Source organism: Ipomoea nil, unplaced genomic scaffold, assembly GCF_001879475.1.
Source record: "Ipomoea nil cultivar Tokyo-kokei standard unplaced genomic scaffold, Asagao_1.1 scaffold1334, whole genome shotgun sequence".
Taxonomy (NCBI): Eukaryota; Viridiplantae; Streptophyta; class Magnoliopsida; order Solanales; family Convolvulaceae; genus Ipomoea; species Ipomoea nil.
The window spans coordinates 367,837-386,958 of NW_017617762.1; the positions used below are offsets into that span (position 1 = coordinate 367,837).

The window sequence follows — 19,122 nt, forward strand, 5'->3', positions numbered from 1 at the left end:
TGTGTCGCTAGTGCATAAGGCACCAGCTGGAATCGTTTCATCGTGCCCTACCAGTGCACCTACATGGGTGGTGGCATGCTCATGCGAAGCCAATGTGTCGAACCTTGAAAACTGTGATATAAACTACTATTTTTCCAGATCTAAGAGAAAGTAGCAGTAGTAGGTTGATTAGAATTCTCTCCAAAATTTCTAGATAGGTTTAACTTAGAGTTTGCTCTATTCTATTGAAGAAATTGTTCTATTCTCTTCTACCATCTTAAATTTGGGTGGAACCTACCTTTTCAACTTAGAATCTATAATAGAGAAGTTCTCTTTTATTTATCTTGTTTGATTTATGTTATATTTGCCATTGAATATGTGTTTTATTTGTGTATTCATACTTTATAATTGTGAGTAGTAGGTTTAGGGGTTTAAATTAGGGATTTATCCCTATCCAAGTGTTTATATATGTGAATCTTGCTATAAAGGCAGAAAACTTGTTTCTAGAGTTGATTGTTGTGAAGAAATGTGTTTGTGATCTTGTTGATCTTTGATGCGCAACAAGGGTTGGCTTGTTTTGGAGAGTAAATCACGCCAACAAGAGTTGCGTGAGGAACTCAAGCCACCCTCTTCACAACCCGGTTTTCACCTTCGAGATGAGTGAAAATGTGGGCTCAATAATGCTTTCGTGCTTATGAGTGTGGAATTAGTAGCGTTACAAGAGTGGGACAATTCCCTGCTCCAATTCTAGGCCGAAGGGTCTTGAATTCATTGGTGCATTGAGAGTGAACCTTTGAATTGGACATTTGTCCCTTATAGTTAGAATTGCCTAAGCACTTGGAAAGAGGTTACCCCTAATCTAACCTCGTTTATTTTCATTGTTTCAATCTTCGTGTTTAGATGTTGTCAATGAAATTGGTTATTTATGTGTGCATCAAACATGTATGAATATATTACTTGGATAGTTGGATTCTTAATGATGCATTGTCTTGGTGCCTAGAGAAGTGATTATTACACAAGTACGTGCCTTAATCTCATTCCTCAGCTTAACGATGCATGTCTTGGCAGCCATAGCCAAAGATGAAATATTAACTTTCTTTATTAGTTACATAAGTCAACAATTCCGAGTAAAAAATTATTGCTACATCAACTCTAATCTACATTTGGACATCAACGCATCAAGTTATATAATGACAATTTGTTAAAAGTTTTAATTGCACTTTTGTAAAAGAGTTGGAATGCTCATACAAAATTGTTTCTAGTTCGATGATACTTATTTTCAAAAACTAGTTTTTCACGCGCATTGCGCGAATGTAATAATGGCCAACGATTATTTTTAAATAATAGTACTTCAAAGTATATCAATGCAAGATTATATAGGAGATGTCATGCATAGGTAAATGAATGTTGAATTTATTTATTTAAATCAGTAATTCAAAGTATATAAATGCAAGATAATATATGAGAGATTGGTTATAATTGTCACTAAAATAAATGTTTGCAACTTTGTAATAACGTTAGTCTAAATACTTAGTCTAAAAACGATAATCTAAATAAATAATACTTTTGATTTAAATTGCTCTAAGTATTCTTAATTCTCTTTTGGGTAGTATTGTCATTGTCTTCATCTCTAATATTGTTCTCTTCTTTTGTATTGGTAGTGTGTCATGTGCAATTGTGTTATTGGTGGTAACATAGAGGGCAGCGTTATGCAATGAGAATATGGTGCAGGAAGTTTTAGATTTGCCTTGCTGTGTATATGACTGGGATCTTAACTCTACTATGAACTCTTTATCGTGCAAGCACCTGTTGATATTTGACAGTGGTAGTTTTTTCCCCTACATGTTTCATGTGTTGTGAGGTGTGTGTTGTAGATTATCATGTAAAAATATTGAACAAAGTATTCATATTTATTATATTTGTATTAAATACTTGGTAAATAAATATATAACATATTTTGCATTATAACTTTGATATTTAATTACAAGATAGTGTAAAAAGAAGATAATGGACAATGTAATAAATATAATTAATTAATGAATTTGAAGGTAATGAATTATCTTTGAATTGTAGGAAGTAAAGATAAGTATAACTAATGAAATTATATATCTTTTAAATTTTTTATTTAATTAATAATTTTTTTAAATAAAGGCATTATAGACATTTAATTCTAAATTAATTAAATGCATCTGTATTATTTTTGGTTGTAGCCACTAATTTATTTAATTTAATAATAGTAAAAAAAGTGAGGTACTTACTTTTTATCCACAACAATGAAATCATTGATTTTTTTATTTCTATTCTTGTTGAGAAAAATTGTTTTGGGAGTTTGTCAATGACAATTGCTACAATTGCTGTCAATAGAGGATGATAATATATAATTCGAAATATATGGTTACAATAGATATTGTTATAATGATATAGTAAAAATTAACTTACAAATTTCTTTAGAAGTTTTAATGCATTGATAAAATTCTGAGAATAATGTGTAAACTTGTTCAATTGGAGCTAGGTGGATGTCAATATTGTCAATTCTTTAGAAAATGGTCCTACCATTTTAGAGTTCAGGTGTAGTTATATTTTTTATCAACAACTTTGTAGTTAGGTCGCGTAGGTCTAACAATGATGTAAGATTGTAAGAACAATTTTGTCCGAAAAAAACATAATAGTATAATATTTGTAAAGTAATGTATAATTGTACCATTATAGAAATACATACAAAAAAATATTAATATCATAATGACTTAAATCATTCCAATAATGCAAAAACATTATTGAAATATTGAGTCTTATTCTAAATAATCAAAAGAAGAATAATTAAACAAAAAAAAAAAACTTTACCTAAATTTGTTATTTTTATTTTTTTAAATGTAAGAACATGATTTTCATTTTCCTGATTTATAATTTTTGATGCTCAACTTTGAATGCTATGTATTTAGTCGGACAAATTATTTGACCAAAGTTTATGTTAAATTTTATATTGTATTTTTAATGCATTTTAACATATTCGTGGTATATGTTTAACAATTATGCCCACTCTAATTGGGATGAGGTTACATGGTTATTTAAGGGAAGAAAGTAAATAAGGAAAATCATAAAAAAAATATTAAAATAAAAATAATATGAACCATTCATTTCAACCAACAATTACACCATTTTTTTTTTTGTTCCCGTTAAGGGTTATTGACTCTAGAATTGTAGATAGATACTTTAATGGCTCAATTGACTATTTTTCTTGTACTTAATAAAGTCAACTATTAACTATTATAGTATCACTAGTATTTTTTATGCGCGATGCGTAAAAAAATGGGTGCCCAATATTAATACATTATATTAAAATTTTAAATTTATTTAGATTTTTGATATTTAAATTATTCTAAACTAGTAATTCACCCGCGCGATGCACGGGGAAAAATTATGTTATTATAAATATAAATAAAAAATAGAAAGAATAAAAATATTTTTTTTTTGAATGTAAGAATAAAAATATTTTAAATTGTTTAATATAATAATATTTTTGAGCTTCTATTGGTCAAGTATTTATTATTTTTATAGAATACAAAATTATAATTAAAATTTTGTATGGTTAATATAATCTCTAATTATGTACATATTCAAATAAACTTATAGAGAGAATTTACATAATTACATAGATTTATTCTTAATTGTATTTCATCTATATTATAATTTTCACAATACGAATAATAACTAAGATAATTACATTTAGAAAGCAAATTTCAAATTTTGTATGAGTAAATTTAAACTCTAATTGAACACATTTTTTTATATGATTATATAATATATTCTTTATGCACATGGCATTCCATAAACTCAAATGTCATTTTATAAGTCCAAGACCACTTTTTTGTGGAGATAGTTCAAATGTATTTTTTTTCTTTTAAAAGTCCTAAATTTAAATATCCAGAAAAACATTAAAGACCCATACGATATATACATTTATATATATTTAAATTTTTATTTATGACTTAAATGATTTTTTTTTAAATTCTGAAGTACAATAATTGACCCACGGCCCGCAACATTTGCTTTCTTCATCCATTCTCGCTTCTGTCATTTCTTTGAAGCATTTGAGATGGAGAAAAATTATATGTAGAGGCTTGCATTAATTGCACTGTTTCAGATATTGAATAAGCTTTTATCGAAAATTTAATTAATATTGTAATCCCAAGAACCACCATAAATAACAAAAGCATATCAAATAGACTTTCATTGTAAAGCCAGAGATTTAACTAATATTTTATCGTTTCATATTTTATATTAATCGGGAATCGGAACCCTTAATCCTAATATCATAACATTTAATAACTCCATTAATTCAATAAATGTAATCCTTTGTTATGGACGAGAAAAAAAATAGCTATTTTATTTTTCAAATGTTGTGCTTCTTTTTTTTTTTTTTTTTTTTTTTTTTTTTTTTTTTTTTTTTAGTAAAAGATGTTGTGACTATTTTATATTTATAGCTAGTAATAATAATAATGTTGGTAATTAATTGTAACATTAATTATTTTCCAACCATATAGCTTTATTATATGTAAGATAATAATAATAATGATGTAAATCATTTTTATAAATTTGATATTTATATTTTATGTAATAATTAACATATAACTCAAATATATAATGTTTATATATTATTATTAATGAAGAAGATAAAGAAAATATATGGTGGATGCATGTATATGATAATAATAGTGGAAAAGATAACGGAAGTTATAACGATAGAGGTATATTTGTCCAAAATACTTTAATGTACAACTTTCAGAAAAAACAGACATAAATCAGGAATATAACTTTCATTCACACTTATTATGTTTTTAGATTATACATGTAAAGTTAGAAAACCTTAGTTTACTTTGGTGATGTATAAATTCATATCACCAATTATTAAAGGTAACAATGTGTAGGCTTAAAATGAGAGTATAAGATTTAGTAAGAGGTGAAGGGTTGAGGGTAAAATTAGGCGGTAGCTGTAATAAGGGTTTTTACCAAAGTGGAGGTGAATGAATGAATGATTGAATGGATAATTGGATGAATAAATGGCAGAAACTGAAGTGGCAAAAGGGCAGTGAAAGCAGCGATGATGCATGGGGGAATTGTGCTGATTGGGTGCCGAGTAGCCGCTTAATCTGGGAATCTGACCCACTCCCGTCTCTTGCCCAGCAATCTCCTTCATCTTCTTCTCCTCTTCTCACTCAATCTTTCTCAAAACCCTGTCAGAATCATCCCCCTCTCTCTAGGAAGATAACGAAGATGAGGTTTTCACGTGACATCCATAACCTTTTGGCTTTGTTGTTCATTTCTTATTCGAGGTATGGCCTCCCCTAACCACTACTTCAACCCCCCCCCCTTCTAACCCCCCACCCCTCCTTTCCTCCCCAAATCCACTCCCGTAATTTAATATTCAAAGAAATAAAAGTGGGTCTTTGTATTTCTTGGTCTTTTCTGCAGAGCCTCGTTTATTGATCTCCAAATAAATGTATTTAGTATGGTACAAATGGAGGCCAAATGAAAATTGAGGCTTGTGCTGATTTTTGGGAGGACCAATCTGCAAGAATTAACTATGTTAGGGAAGTACAGAGCTGCGCAATTCACAATATTCTAGTAAACTCTTCTTTCGCTTTCCATTTGTAGAATACATTATTATATACTATATTATCTTGTTGTATGTAGCCCATATGCGCTTTGGGATGCGTTTGGTTTGATGGGAATAATAAACAAATATATACAAATAAAATAAAATAAAATAAAATGCATTTTCTTTAAAGGGGGAGCACTCTGTGTGCTTGAGCTGTGGTGTGTGGTCCCTGATTTGCCCTTGGAAGGATCAGAGGGAGGCGGTGATCGATACCTTGGGTGGAAGAATGGGAGCTGGGCTTTTCCATTAAGGAGGTGTTTGGGTTTCTGTAATTCCCTTCTTGGGGTTTGAGTTTCCTTGCATTTATTGGCACCTCAAACTCCTGCCTCTTTTGTAGTTTGAAGATTTCATCTCTTTTACTGCTCTCTTGACTCTCTGCAGTCTCAGAAAAAAAAAGGTCAGTCATTTTTGCTCACTTCATTTTCAAGAAACTAATTGGTTGTGAAGTTATGTTTGTACTCAAAACTGTAGTTTTGTTCTCTGGGTTGCTTTTCAAGTTCTTATTTTGTTTCTGAGTTTATAGTAATAGATTAGTCATTTATGGAAGAAATCACAAGTGTGTAGAAGGCTCAGAGTTGAGTTTATGGTATGAAGTTCTTGAATTTGAACCACAACTTTAAGGGCAGAAGAATATACTCTTTCTTTATCTTGCAAGACATAATAACCTTCTTGTACCTGCATAGAGTCATAGCCTGAATTCTTAGTTTTCTGAGTTGCAGAGAATCTTTTTGTTTTCATTTTTAGCTTTGCTTGTGTATGTATGTGTGTGTGCAAACTGAAAACTTTTGGTCTGCAAAGTTGAAACATTTTGTGTGTACTAAAGCTTCTTTTATAAGGTGGAGTGTTTTTGCAAGGTTGATTCTCTGCCCTATTATGTAATTGAGATTATCTCCTTTTGAGTAGCAGAAGGGTAGTTAGCTAATTATGATTTTATAACTCGATGCTTTATGGCGATGATCTTGCCTTATTTTAAATGTTGGACAGTCATAGAATAAGAAATTAGAAAATCTATCATGTAGCTAAAGCAAAGGTCACAGTCGTATATTTCTTTTCGTTGTTGCACATGTATGGCTGTTTCTAATGTTTTAAGATTCGTCGTGTTTTTCAGATTTGAATTGAAATGTCAACTTCCAGACCTAGTCAGTCTTCTAGTAATTCAGCGAGATCAAAACATAGTGCTAGGATCATAGCACAAACCTCGATAGATGCAAAGCTCCACGCAGAGTTTGAGGAATCGGGGGATTCCTTTGATTACTCTAGCTCAGTCCGAGTCACGAGTGTGGATGTGGGAGTGCAGAAACCTAGGTCTGACAAAGTAACCACGGCTTATCTCCATCAGATCCAAAAAGCCAAATTCATCCAGCCATTTGGCTGTTTGTTAGCTCTGGACGAGAAAACTTTTAAAGTCATAGCATTCAGTGAAAACGCTTCCGAGATGCTTACCATGGTCAGCCATGCTGTTCCGAGTGTTGGAGACCATCCCGCTCTTGGTATTGGGACTGATATTCGAAGCATTTTCACCAGTCCCAGTGCAGCAGCACTACAGAAGGCCTTGGGATTTGGAGAGGTTTCTCTGTTAAATCCTATCCTTGTTCACTGCAAAACCTCGGGGAAGCCATTTTATGCCATTATCCATAGGGTAACAGGTAGCTTGATTATTGACTTTGAGCCCGTCAAACCATATGAAGTACCCATGACTGCTGCTGGTGCGTTGCAATCGTATAAACTTGCAGCAAAAGCTATTGCTCGGTTGCAGTCCTTGCCAAGTGGCAGCATGGAGAGGCTCTGTGATACTATGGTCCAAGAGGTGTTCGAACTCACAGGTTATGATAGGGTGATGATTTATAAATTTCATGACGATGATCACGGAGAGGTTGTTTCTGAGATCACTAAGCCTGGCCTTGAGCCTTACTTGGGCTTGCATTATCCAGCAACCGATATTCCTCAAGCTTCACGCTTTTTGTTCATGAAGAACAAAGTACGGATGATTTGTGATTGCCGAGCAAAACATGTCAGGGTGGTCCAAGATGAGAAACTTTCGATTGATTTAACATTGTGTGGTTCCACGCTTAGAGCTCCTCACACCTGTCATTTGCAGTACATGGAGAATATGAATTCAATAGCGTCACTGGTAATGGCAGTTGTAGTTAACGATGGAGATGAAGAAGGGGAGACCTCAGAATCTGGACGGATACAGAAGAGGAAAAGGCTTTGGGGCCTAATCGTATGCCATAACACGACTCCAAGGTTCGTTCCTTTTCCTCTTCGGTATGCATGTGAGTTCCTTTCACAGGTGTTCGCCATTCATGTCAACAAGGAACTAGAATTAGAAAACCAGATTGTCGAGAAAAACATTCTCCGCACTCAAACTCTCTTGTGTGATATGTTAATGCGAGATGCCCCACTGGGTATCGTGTCACAGAGCCCCAATATAATGGATCTTATCAAATGCGATGGCGCTGCTTTGCTGTATAAGAATAAGGTACACAGATTGGGGATTACCCCAACCGATTTTCAGTTGCAGGATATAGTCTCTTGGCTCTCCGAGTACCATATGGATTCCACAGGTCTGAGCACAGATAGCTTGTACGATGCTGGCTTCCAAGGGGCTCTTGCCCTCGGTGATGCAATATGCGGGATGGCTTCTGTCAGAATATCCGACAAGGATTGGCTTTTCTGGTTCAGATCGCACACTGCTGCCGAAGTTCGTTGGGGTGGTGCGAAGCAAGACCCTGATAAGAAGGACGACAGTAGGAAAATGCATCCAAGGTCGTCATTTAAAGCGTTTCTTGAAGTTGTCAAGACAAGAAGTATACCTTGGAAGGACTACGAGATGGATGCGATTCATTCGTTGCAGCTAATACTGAGAAATTCTTTCGGCAAGGAGGCTGATACTATGGTTACAAATGCAAATGCAAATGCTATCCATACAAAGCTTAATGACCTAAGAATTGACGGTATGCAAGAACTGGAAGCCGTAACTAGTGAAATGGTCCGCCTGATCGAAACGGCCACAGTGCCAATCTTGGCAGTCGATGTGGATGGGCTGGTGAATGGGTGGAACACAAAAATTGCTGAGTTGACTGGTCTAACTGTCGACGAAGCAATTGGGAAGCACTTTCTTACACTCGTGGAAGACTCCTCAGTTCATATTGTGAGAAATATGTTGAATTTGGCTTTGCAGGGTATGTATTTAAGTATTATCCCTATGATGCTTTTAATGTATGTTAATTAATCAAGGAGATATATAGAATATAAATAAATAATGGAGTTAATACCATATGAGGTTCTCCGAGTATAGTGGTTTTGCCACGTTTAGTCCTAAACTTTCAAATTGACCATCTGTGGTCCTTCAACTTTCAAATTTAACCATTCGCGGTCCAAGTTAACCACCCTGGTCCTTCAAGTTTCGAAATTTAACCAGCTATGGTCCTCTTGAAAGGACCATGGTTGGTTAAAATTTAATAGTTTAAGGACCATGGGTGATTAACTTGGACCACGAATGGTTAAATTTGAAAGTCGAAGGACCACAGATGGTCAATTTGAAAGTGTAGGACTAAACGTGTCAAAACCACTATACTCGGAGGACCTCAGATGGTATTAACTCATAAAATAATGTATACTCCATCTATTATCTCCAAATCACTACTTAATAGGCAACATTTGTGTTTTCCCCGGTATATTCTCTTTAACTTTTCCAATGCCATCTTTTCCAGGGAAAGAAGAAAAAAATGTACAGTTTGAGATAAAAACACACGGGCAAAGATCAGAATCTGGTCCAATCAGCTTAATTGTGAATGCTTGTGCAAGCAGGGATGTTCAAGAAAGTGTGGTCGGTGTCTGTTTTATTGCACAGGATATAACTGGACAGAAGACTATTATGGACAAGTTCACACGAATTGAAGGAGATTACAGGGCTATTATACAAAATCCTAACCCTTTGATTCCCCCAATATTTGGAACCGATGAATTCGGGTGGTGTTCTGAGTGGAATTCAGCAATGACAAATTTATCTGGATGGCGCCGTGATGAAGTTATCGACAAGATGCTTCTGGGGGAGGTTTTCGGGACACAGAAAGCCTACTGTCGTCTCAAGAATCAAGAGGCTTTTGTAAAACTGGGCGTTGTACTGAACAACGCTATAACTGGTCAAATGTCTGAAAAGACCAGGTTTGGTTTCTTTGCGCGAAATGGGAAATATGTGGAGTGCCTACTTTCTGTGAGCAAAAGGTTGGACCGAGAGGGAGCCGTCACGGGGCTATTTTGTTTCCTGCAGTTAGCAAGCCAGGAACTGCAACAAGCCCTTCATTTTCAAAAATTGTCCGAGCAAACTGCAGTGAAGAGGTTGAAAGTTTTAGCGTACATAAGAAGGCAGGTCAAAAACCCTCTTTCGGGAATCATGTTCTCTCGAAAGATGCTGGAGGGGACGGAGTTGGGTAAAGATCAGAAAAGCATACTGCGTGCTAGTGCCCAGTGTCAGCAGCAACTCAGTAAAGTTCTCGATGACACAGATCTTGACTGCATCATCGAGGGGTACGATGAAATAATCGATTTACAGTTTTTTTTTTTTAATTTAACTATACCCTGAAAATTTTCACCTTTTACTATTTTCTGTTGAGCATATAATATATATAAACATAAATGTGCAATCCAACTATCAGCTTAGGTTTTTAGTTGAGATGGAGCACATGTTTTAATTTGGTATCAGAGCCATGCCAAAGGAGACTACGGTCCACGTGTTGCTTGGAGCCCATCGAACTATCAGCTTAGGTTTTTAGTTGAGATGGAGCACATGTTTTAATTTTTTCAAATTTCTTCTATTCAGTATCTCTTATCAATTTATTTCATTATACTATTGGGTATTAATGCTTTAGTTTATCTGTTATTCTTAAATGCAGGTATCTGGATCTGGAAATGGTTGAATTTAAGCTAGATGAAGTGTTACATGCTTCAATTAGTCAAGTAATGACAAAGAGCAACGGAAAGAGTTTAAGGATAATTAATGACATAGCTGACAATATTCTTTGTGAAACTTTATATGGAGATAGTCTGAGGCTTCAACAAATCCTCTCTGAATTTTTGTCAGTAGCCGTGAATTTTACCCCGAGCGGAGGCCAGCTTGCTCTTTCATCCAAGTTGACTAAAGATAATTTGGGAGAATCTATTCAGCTTGCCCATTTGGAATTCAGGTATCACTGTCACTATTTGGTAATACTTACATAACTATTTTATTCAAATTATAGACTAATGATCCATGCACTTTATAAATGTTTGGCAAAGAATAAAATGAATTATATAGCTTGTGTAGTAGCTCTTTTCAGCTTATTTAAGCTAATAATCCATCTGTGCTTTAGAGTTGATAAGCTTTGCTAAACAAGACTTAATTGAACGATATGTTCTGTCTTAACTAAAAGTTTATCTGATAGTGAGGACTATTCGTTTATATATTATATGCTCAGTGGATCTCTACTTAGTGACAACTCAGGTAAAGGGGCACATGAAGTTCCCTTTTACCGGTTCTACTCATTGTTGTTCAGGCGGGGTTAATTTTATAATTATTAAAAATTTGGAAGTTTAGTAATAATAAGATCCTAGCCTTTGATTTCTCAAGATGGAAGATGTGGATGTGTCCACACTTTTTACAGGGGGAGATGTTCTCACCTCAACCGTCCCCTATATATATATATATATATATATATATATATATATATATATATCAATTCATAATTTAGCATTTTAGCATATAAACATATTCTCAGATCTCAACAGAAGTACTAAATTATGCAATAATTTAGCATTTCCAGCATGAGCCGTTAGATTTAGCCTTCCTTTTAGGATCCATTGATGGATCATAATTGGGGTTATTTTCATTCTCAGCCATAACCTGTCATAAAACAAAGTAAACAACCACTAAGGTGAGGTTGGGAAAGGGGGGGGGGGGGGGGGGGGGGGGGGGGGTGGGGGGCGTTCTCAGGCTCTCAGCTAGGTATTAGTAGGGTTTTTCTTTTTAAAGCGAGGCGGGCTCGTTAGGCGACCGATCTCCACCGACCGGACGCCTAGGTGATGCCTTAGCAACAATGGTTATGCTCACAAGTGCATGTTGGATTAGTTACGAAATATGATCCATCGGGATTTGGAAGGTGGGGAGGTAGATGTTTATACTCGTAACCATTTGCGATATTATGCTTGCAGGCTAACACATACAGGCGGTGGGGTGCCTGAAGAGCTGCTGACCCAAATGTTCGGTAGTGAAGCAGACGCATCAGAGGAAGGGATCAGCCTGCTTATAAGCAGAAAGCTGGTGAAGCTTATGAACGGGGACGTTCAGTACCTCAGGGAGGCGGGTCGATCATCGTTCATCATATCTGTCGAACTTGCAGTTGCTTCTAAACCTCCTTCGTGAGCAGCAAATAGAGCCGGCAGGCATACAGGATTCAAAATTGAATACCATTCTGCTTCTTCTCTCTGCTAGCTTGTTTGTTATTTGTGTACTTCTTTTTAAAGCCTTTGTTTTGTCGTTTGAAACATTTTAATGAACGTCAGTTGTCTTGGTTTCTCTGTTTGCTTTAATGTGTTGATGCTCAGGTTTCATGTTACTACTTCCGACAGGTATATTTGGTTAAACAAATTGACTGAGTTCGTTGAGTTAGCCATCAAATAAGGTGGGGATGTTACATGTTTGTATGTAAAGTTCGTGTACAATTGTTATATTTTTTTTCCAAAATTACTAGTTATACCAGTAGTATCATATGGGGTTTGTGTGTATATATCAAATGATAATAAGTCATTAGGGGAGAAATAAGAATTAATCTTAGTTTTACATTTAAAAAATTAGATAAATTATGTCAATTTTTTTTTTTTTTTAAATGTGGTGATATTTTTGTAATTATTACTGATTTTAATATGTAAATTTGAACCTTAAAATTTATAAGGGATTTTTACTTTCAAAGGACGAGCATTCACATCACGGATATGAAATGGAACGTAGCCATTTCTCTATTGTCAACAAAAGCATTTGGCATGTTATTTATTAAATTTTGTAAATTAATAAGGAAAAATTGCATTTTTAGTTTCTGAGTTATAATTAAGTTTTGACCCAGTCTTCAGTTATGGCCGTATTCGAGTTTAGTCCCTCAGTTATGAGCAAAGTGGCGAGTTTGGTCCCTAGCGTTAATAATAGAGGGGTAGAAATTTTAAATTATAATTCTCTTATTATGTTGAAACCCATTGCGCAACAGTCATTCTTTTCTTCTTATACCTACAATTGAATGTCTTTTTCTTTCCCAAGCTCTGAAATCTCAAATTCGTCCACTTCTAAGCTGCGAAATTCATAGGTAAGTTGTTTCTCTATTTTATATGTTTAAATAAATAATCAATATTCTCCGTATTAATGAGCACGAAAAAAGTTAACTTGGAGGAGGTGTTTGCTAACTTCATGAAGAATATTGATTACTTTTTTTCTTGATAATCAATATCTTCCAAGTTACTTTTTTCTTGATTAAAATAGAGAATATTGATTATTTATTCAAACATATAAAATAGAGAAACAACGTACCTATGAATTTCACAGCTTGGAAGTGGATGAATTTGAGATTTCAGAGCTTGGGGAATAAAAAGACATTCGATTGTAGGTATAAGAAGAAAATAATGATTGTTGCGCAATAGGTTTCAACATAAGGAGGGGATTATAATTTGAAATTTCTATTTTACCCCTCTATTTTAAAATTGTCTTTAAGTTTTTCGTCAGCTACAGACAGAATATTAATGCTAAGGACCAAACTCGCCATTTTGCTCATAACTGAGGGACTAAACTCAGATATTGTCATAACTTAGGGATTGAGTCGGAACTTGGTTATAACTCAGGGATTAAAGATGCAATTTTCTCTTGACTAGTACGTGAGTTTAGGTACTGAAAATCTTTTTCATTTCATGAAATTTCTTGATATTTCGTTAAATTAAGGATTTTAATCACCCTTTAACATCGGAATTAAGAAAAATGCAGTTAGCATACCTCACAGTAATCTCATGTCACGAGCTCTAAATATTTAATTATAGAGGGAGATTCATAATTTATATACCTAGTATTTGTTGCAGGCCCATGGTGGTACAGTGTGTAGGTGGTATAAGAGTATAGATTGCACACCTGAATACAATGCAGATGAGAAATATTTGGTTCTATGCCACATAGTAGTTGCAAGGGAGAATAATCATGATATGCAGTGGTCAGATTCGTATTAAGGCACCAACGCGCCAGGGCGGCCCTGGGCATGTTTTCCTAGGACTGGCGCACAGGGTCCCCAAATTTTGGGGGCCCATATTAAAAAAAAATGTAGTATATAGCGCAACAGCTGTGGCTTCGAACAACTCAACAAACGTACCTACCATAAATCCCTAGTCCCTAATATAGCGCTAGCAGCAGATAGAGACACAAAGTGACAGAAGACTAGAAAAGACTAGAGAGACCAACAATTTCAATTTCACAATTTGGCTGGGCAATTGAATTAATTTAATTATTTAAATATTTAATTTGACTTATTTGTAGTATTGTTATTAGGTTGCTGTAGTTTGGTTGTTTGTATTCTTTATGTAGTAATTTAAATATTCAATTTGATTGTTTATTTGTATTCTTTGTTGTTTGATGTCTTTTAGGCAATGTAATTTAGTGAATTGACGCAAAAATGATAGACTTAGTTCGTGTGCCACTGATTTTTCAATTTTTTTTTTTTTTTTTTTTTTTTTTTTTTTTATCATACAAACTCTCAAGTTCTTCAATTTTCTTGACAGGTAATTAAAATTACGTATTGTTTCATAATTTTTGTTTATTGTTTTATTTACATGACTTAATAATTCTGATTTCAAAATAATATATTCAAGAATTCGTTTTTTGATTAATTATTTATTGATAGAGCTTCTAAATATATATTTTTTCCTTAGGATTTTATGTCTTCTATAAAATATTCATCTGGATTTGAGAAGCGTAGAAAGAAAACAATTGAGAACCTAACTCAATCTCAAAAGGGAGCTCTTGAAAAATTCACTACAAAAAAAAAAAAAAAAAAAAAAAAAAAAAAAAACTCAAATAGATGAGCAAAAAGATGATGCTAAGGAAAGATTGTTAGATGCTAAATTAATAGATATTCTTGTGTTTAAACCAAAAAAAAAAAAAAAAAGATATTCTTGTGAAAGATGGTCCTAAAAGAGATTTATCAATAAATAAAGGTCCTAAAGATAAATTCTCTAGAAGATTTTCATTTGCATTTTACACAAGATATTCTCCTAAGGGAGAGAAGTGTGATCGAGATTGACTTGTATATTCAAAAGAACTTGACAATGTGTTTTGTTTTTGTTGCAAGATTTTTAAAAAAAGTATAGGAAAAGGTGTTTTGGTCAATGAAGGTTTTAGGGACTGGACAACTTTTTGAACAACTATTATTTATATATAGAAATTATTTGAAAAAAGAGGGCCCAAATTAATATATTGCACAGGACCCCACTTTTTATTGGAACGGCCCTGCAATGCGCAATACTACACGTCCCCAACAAGAAATCGGTAAACCGGACTTCTGTAATAATGACATAGCAATCAATTTAATACGCTTAATCAAAGATTTGGCTAGACCATTCTAGGTATGAAATATGGACATAAGGTACATGATGCTCCATTTTGGTGCTCAAAGCTATACAATTATCATCGAAAGCAGTCAGTGTGAATCCCCAACATTTTCTGTTCTTCTGGATTTAATAATCGGAGAATCTAGAAACTGGGTATTTAATTCAATAATTTTTGCAATAAATTTAGCAAAAGCTTTGTTCCTCGTAGATAACAAATTAACATGAGTCCAACGAAGTGGAAACATCAACAAGAACCATAAAATATCCAAATGGTCCAAATTGTGGATTAATCGGTCAACAAATGTCATCCTGCAACCTTTGCGGAAAAACAGACGACTCATGCCCAACCTTAGTACACGACATGCGTACAATATATTTACCTTTCGCACAAGCAAGACATGTATTCAAGTTTGACGAAAGTATGTGAGATCTTGAAAGGTTATGTCCAGAGAAATTGGAAATCATCCTCCGACATTTAATAATAATAAGGTTAGTAGTAAAAAAATTTTAAAAAATCTGTAATTCGAGAAGGCATAATGTTTTAAAATTATTTCTACGCGTTATTTTACTATTAATCTAATGGATATGATTATTTTGCAAAAAAAAAAAAAAGAAGGAAACGAATTGGTTATTTTTAATTTAGATTAAAATTACAAGTCGTTATTTTAATATTAATCTAATGAATATAATGAAGATTTGTCAAAAAAAAAAAAAATTGCCCGTTATTAATGATCTATATGTATATACTATTATTAAAAACAAAATCTTCCATTTTAATTTTCACTCCAAATGCTTAATAATAATAAGGTTAGCAGTAAAAAAAAAAAGAAAAAATGAAAAAGAATCCGTAATTCGAGAAGCCATAATGTTCTAAAATTATTTATATGCGTTTTTTATTTTTTTTACTAATAATCTAATGAATATGAATATATGGATGATTTTTCAAATAAAAAATGAAAAAAAATTGGTTATAAATAATTTAGATTAAAATTATCAAGCGTTATTTTACTATTAATTAATCTAATCAATCAATCAATATTATTATTAAAAATAAAATCTTCCTTTTTAACTTCCCTTCCAAACACTTATAACTATAAGGTTAGTAGTAAAAAACTAAAAATGAAAAAGAATCTATAATTCGAGAAGACATAATGTTCCGTAATTATTTTTTTACGTGTTATTTTAGTATTAATATAATGAATATGAATATAAAGAAGATTTTGCAAAGAAAAAAAAAAGAAAACAATCGGTCATTAATAATTTAAATTAAAATTACAATCCGTTATTTTTCTATTAATCTAATCAATCAATACTAATATTAAAATTAAAATCCTCTTTTTTAACTTCTCGCCAAATATATATATATATATATATATATATATATATATATATATATATATATATATATATATATATATATGCGATTTTGAATTCGGTGCACACCCCTAGTCAGCCGAGTCCGTGAGCACACTCCATGATCATTGATTTTAATTTTTTGACGATTCAGATTGATTACCACTTGGATCTCATGTTATACTGATTTTAGATAAAGCATGGGTCTTTTTGTCCTTAAGCACTATATTTATTACTTTCTATTTCATTTATTTCTATGTTTATAAAGATTTGTAGCATTATTTCAGCTCTCCTTAATCAATATTTCTCTCTCTTAGTGATTTTCTTTGGAATTTTACGGCGGTGTGTGCGTGGGTGTGGAATGGTGTGTGCGTTTTACTGTAACAGGGCTCGTACACCATGGCGTGCTAGTTTTTTTTTTTTTTTTTTTTTTTTTTTTTTTTTTTAATTATGCGTTTTGGTATGTGCGTTTCGTGATACAGGCATGTACATTTTGGTTTGTGTGTTACTAGTTTCGGGCGTGTGTGAAACGTATCCAAAAAAAAAAAACAAAAATATACGAATTTAATTTGGGTATCGACGTTTGAATTTTGAGTAGATAATCAGTGCGTAGTAGATATAGTATTGGGCTTGTTGTGTTTTTTTTTTTTTTTTTTTTTTTTTTAAATTATGAGAAATTTTACGATGCTGTGTGCGCGGGTGCGGAATGGCGGGTGCGGTTTTCTGTAACGGGAGGTATACACCATGGCAAACTATAAAACGCACACACCATTCCACACCCACGCACACATCGCTGTAAAATTTCTCATAATTTAAAAATTCAAATGTACAAAATATAATTAATTATTACCATTGATAGGTCCCTAATAATTTAAAATATCAATTTCCATTCATAATCTCCCAATATAATGCTTAAGATTTCAATTGAATTATATCCATAATTAAACATATATCTACAATTACTATTTAATCCTTTCGATTTAAATATATCCTTAATTACTTTGACAATCTCTTATAATCTCAACAATTTATGGAAAATAAATCAATGGATATCATGAGATCTCATCTAGTATAGGGGTTGCACCAGATTCGAAGCATATATATATATATATATATATATATATATATATATATATATATATATATATATATATATATATATATATATATATATATATATATATATATATAATTGTACTTGACAACAATATATTCTTATAATTATTGAATAACAATATATAAGTGTAGCTCAAGATTTTACAATAATTGACCAATAAATAATTAAATTAATGATATATAAATGGATCCAACAATATTAAACGTACAATTGGTGTTAATTAAGACAGATTATCTAAAATAGCATTTATATACTTATTTTAGAACCATATATCACAAGCTCAAGGATTTGTTTCAGAACTGAATTTTTGTGCATGTTCTCAATTTGTATATTTCATTGGTATTTAATGGAATCCATACCTTCTCCAAGTTTTGGTATAAGTTATTACATTCTTTGTATGTAGCGACTTATAAAAAGATTGCCAACATTAGGTTACTATCTTTTATTTTAAGTGAATTGAAGTAGCTAGGCTACTGCCACATTTATTATAACTTTACATTTTTGAAAATATCAAAGTGAATATCTCTAACCACACGTTTGGTTCACCGAATGAATTTTGAGGTAATAGGAATGTTATTCCATAAGGAACGCAATAGGCAAGGAATAGAATAGGAATTGTATTCTATTGTTTGGTTCGCGGAATGAATAGACTTTAGGAATTATATTACAGTGTTTGGTTAGTTTACGGAATAGAAATGAAATATGTTTTAAAAGACAAAAATACCCTTATAATAATAATAATAATAATAATAATAATAATAATAATAATAATAATAATAATAATAATAATAATACTAATAATAATAATAATATTTTAATTCCATTCTAGGCCTATTCCGAGAACCAAATGTGCCATAAGTAAAATCAAAATATATATACAATATCATAATTAAGTTTGAAGTGTATCATTTGAAATATTTGTTTAGCTTGATTTGTGGAGTTAATGTTATGCATTTATAAGAACAGTTCATGGTGTTCAATACAGTAACCATTGAACAGTTCATAGTGTTTAATATATGGGCCCTGTTTGGTAAAATGGCTGTTAGCTGATAGCTGTTAGTTGTTAGCTGATTGTGTTAATTAGAGGGTATAAATATGTGATAACATTAGCTGATTGTAGAAAAGTGTTTGGTAAATTAGCTGATAGCTGATAGCTGTTTAGTATAATTTCTTTTCTCAAAAAGCTAATTGAAAAAGTTGTTTGGAGTAGCTTTTTGAATTTTAGCCTTTTGGAGTTGCAAAAAGCTAATTAACCAAACATTTATATTGATATTTTAACTAAATCAAACAATTAATAGTGGTCAAATTAGACCTGGCAATTATGGACACAACCCGTTAACACGACACGAAACCGGACACGAAAATAACGGGTTAGTGTTTAGCCTTAACGTGTCCCGGGTCTTTA

At 32.6% G+C, this 19,122-nt stretch overlaps 1 protein-coding gene across 4 annotated transcripts; it reads left to right on the forward strand.

Annotated features, from left to right (window-relative positions):
• Nucleotides 1-5,027: 5,027 nt before the first annotated feature.
• Nucleotides 5,028-12,309, forward strand: LOC109185603 (phytochrome A). Of its 4 annotated transcripts, none has more exons than XM_019335548.1 (7): nt 5,028-5,309; nt 5,449-5,601; nt 5,766-6,032; nt 6,744-8,820; nt 9,352-10,168; nt 10,534-10,824; nt 11,828-12,309. In XM_019335548.1, the coding sequence occupies exons 4-7, from the start codon at nt 6,756-6,758 to the stop codon at nt 12,036-12,038; spliced, it is 3,384 nt and encodes a 1,127-aa protein (XP_019191093.1). In that variant the 5' UTR covers nt 5,028-5,309; nt 5,449-5,601; nt 5,766-6,032; nt 6,744-6,755; the 3' UTR covers nt 12,039-12,309. The 4 variants fall into 4 exon arrangements, with proteins under 4 accessions (XP_019191093.1, XP_019191096.1, XP_019191094.1 ...); XM_019335551.1 differs by having other exon boundaries at nt 5,766-6,028; nt 6,742-8,820; XM_019335549.1 differs by lacking the exon at nt 5,449-5,601.
• Nucleotides 12,310-19,122: the final 6,813 nt, after the last annotated feature.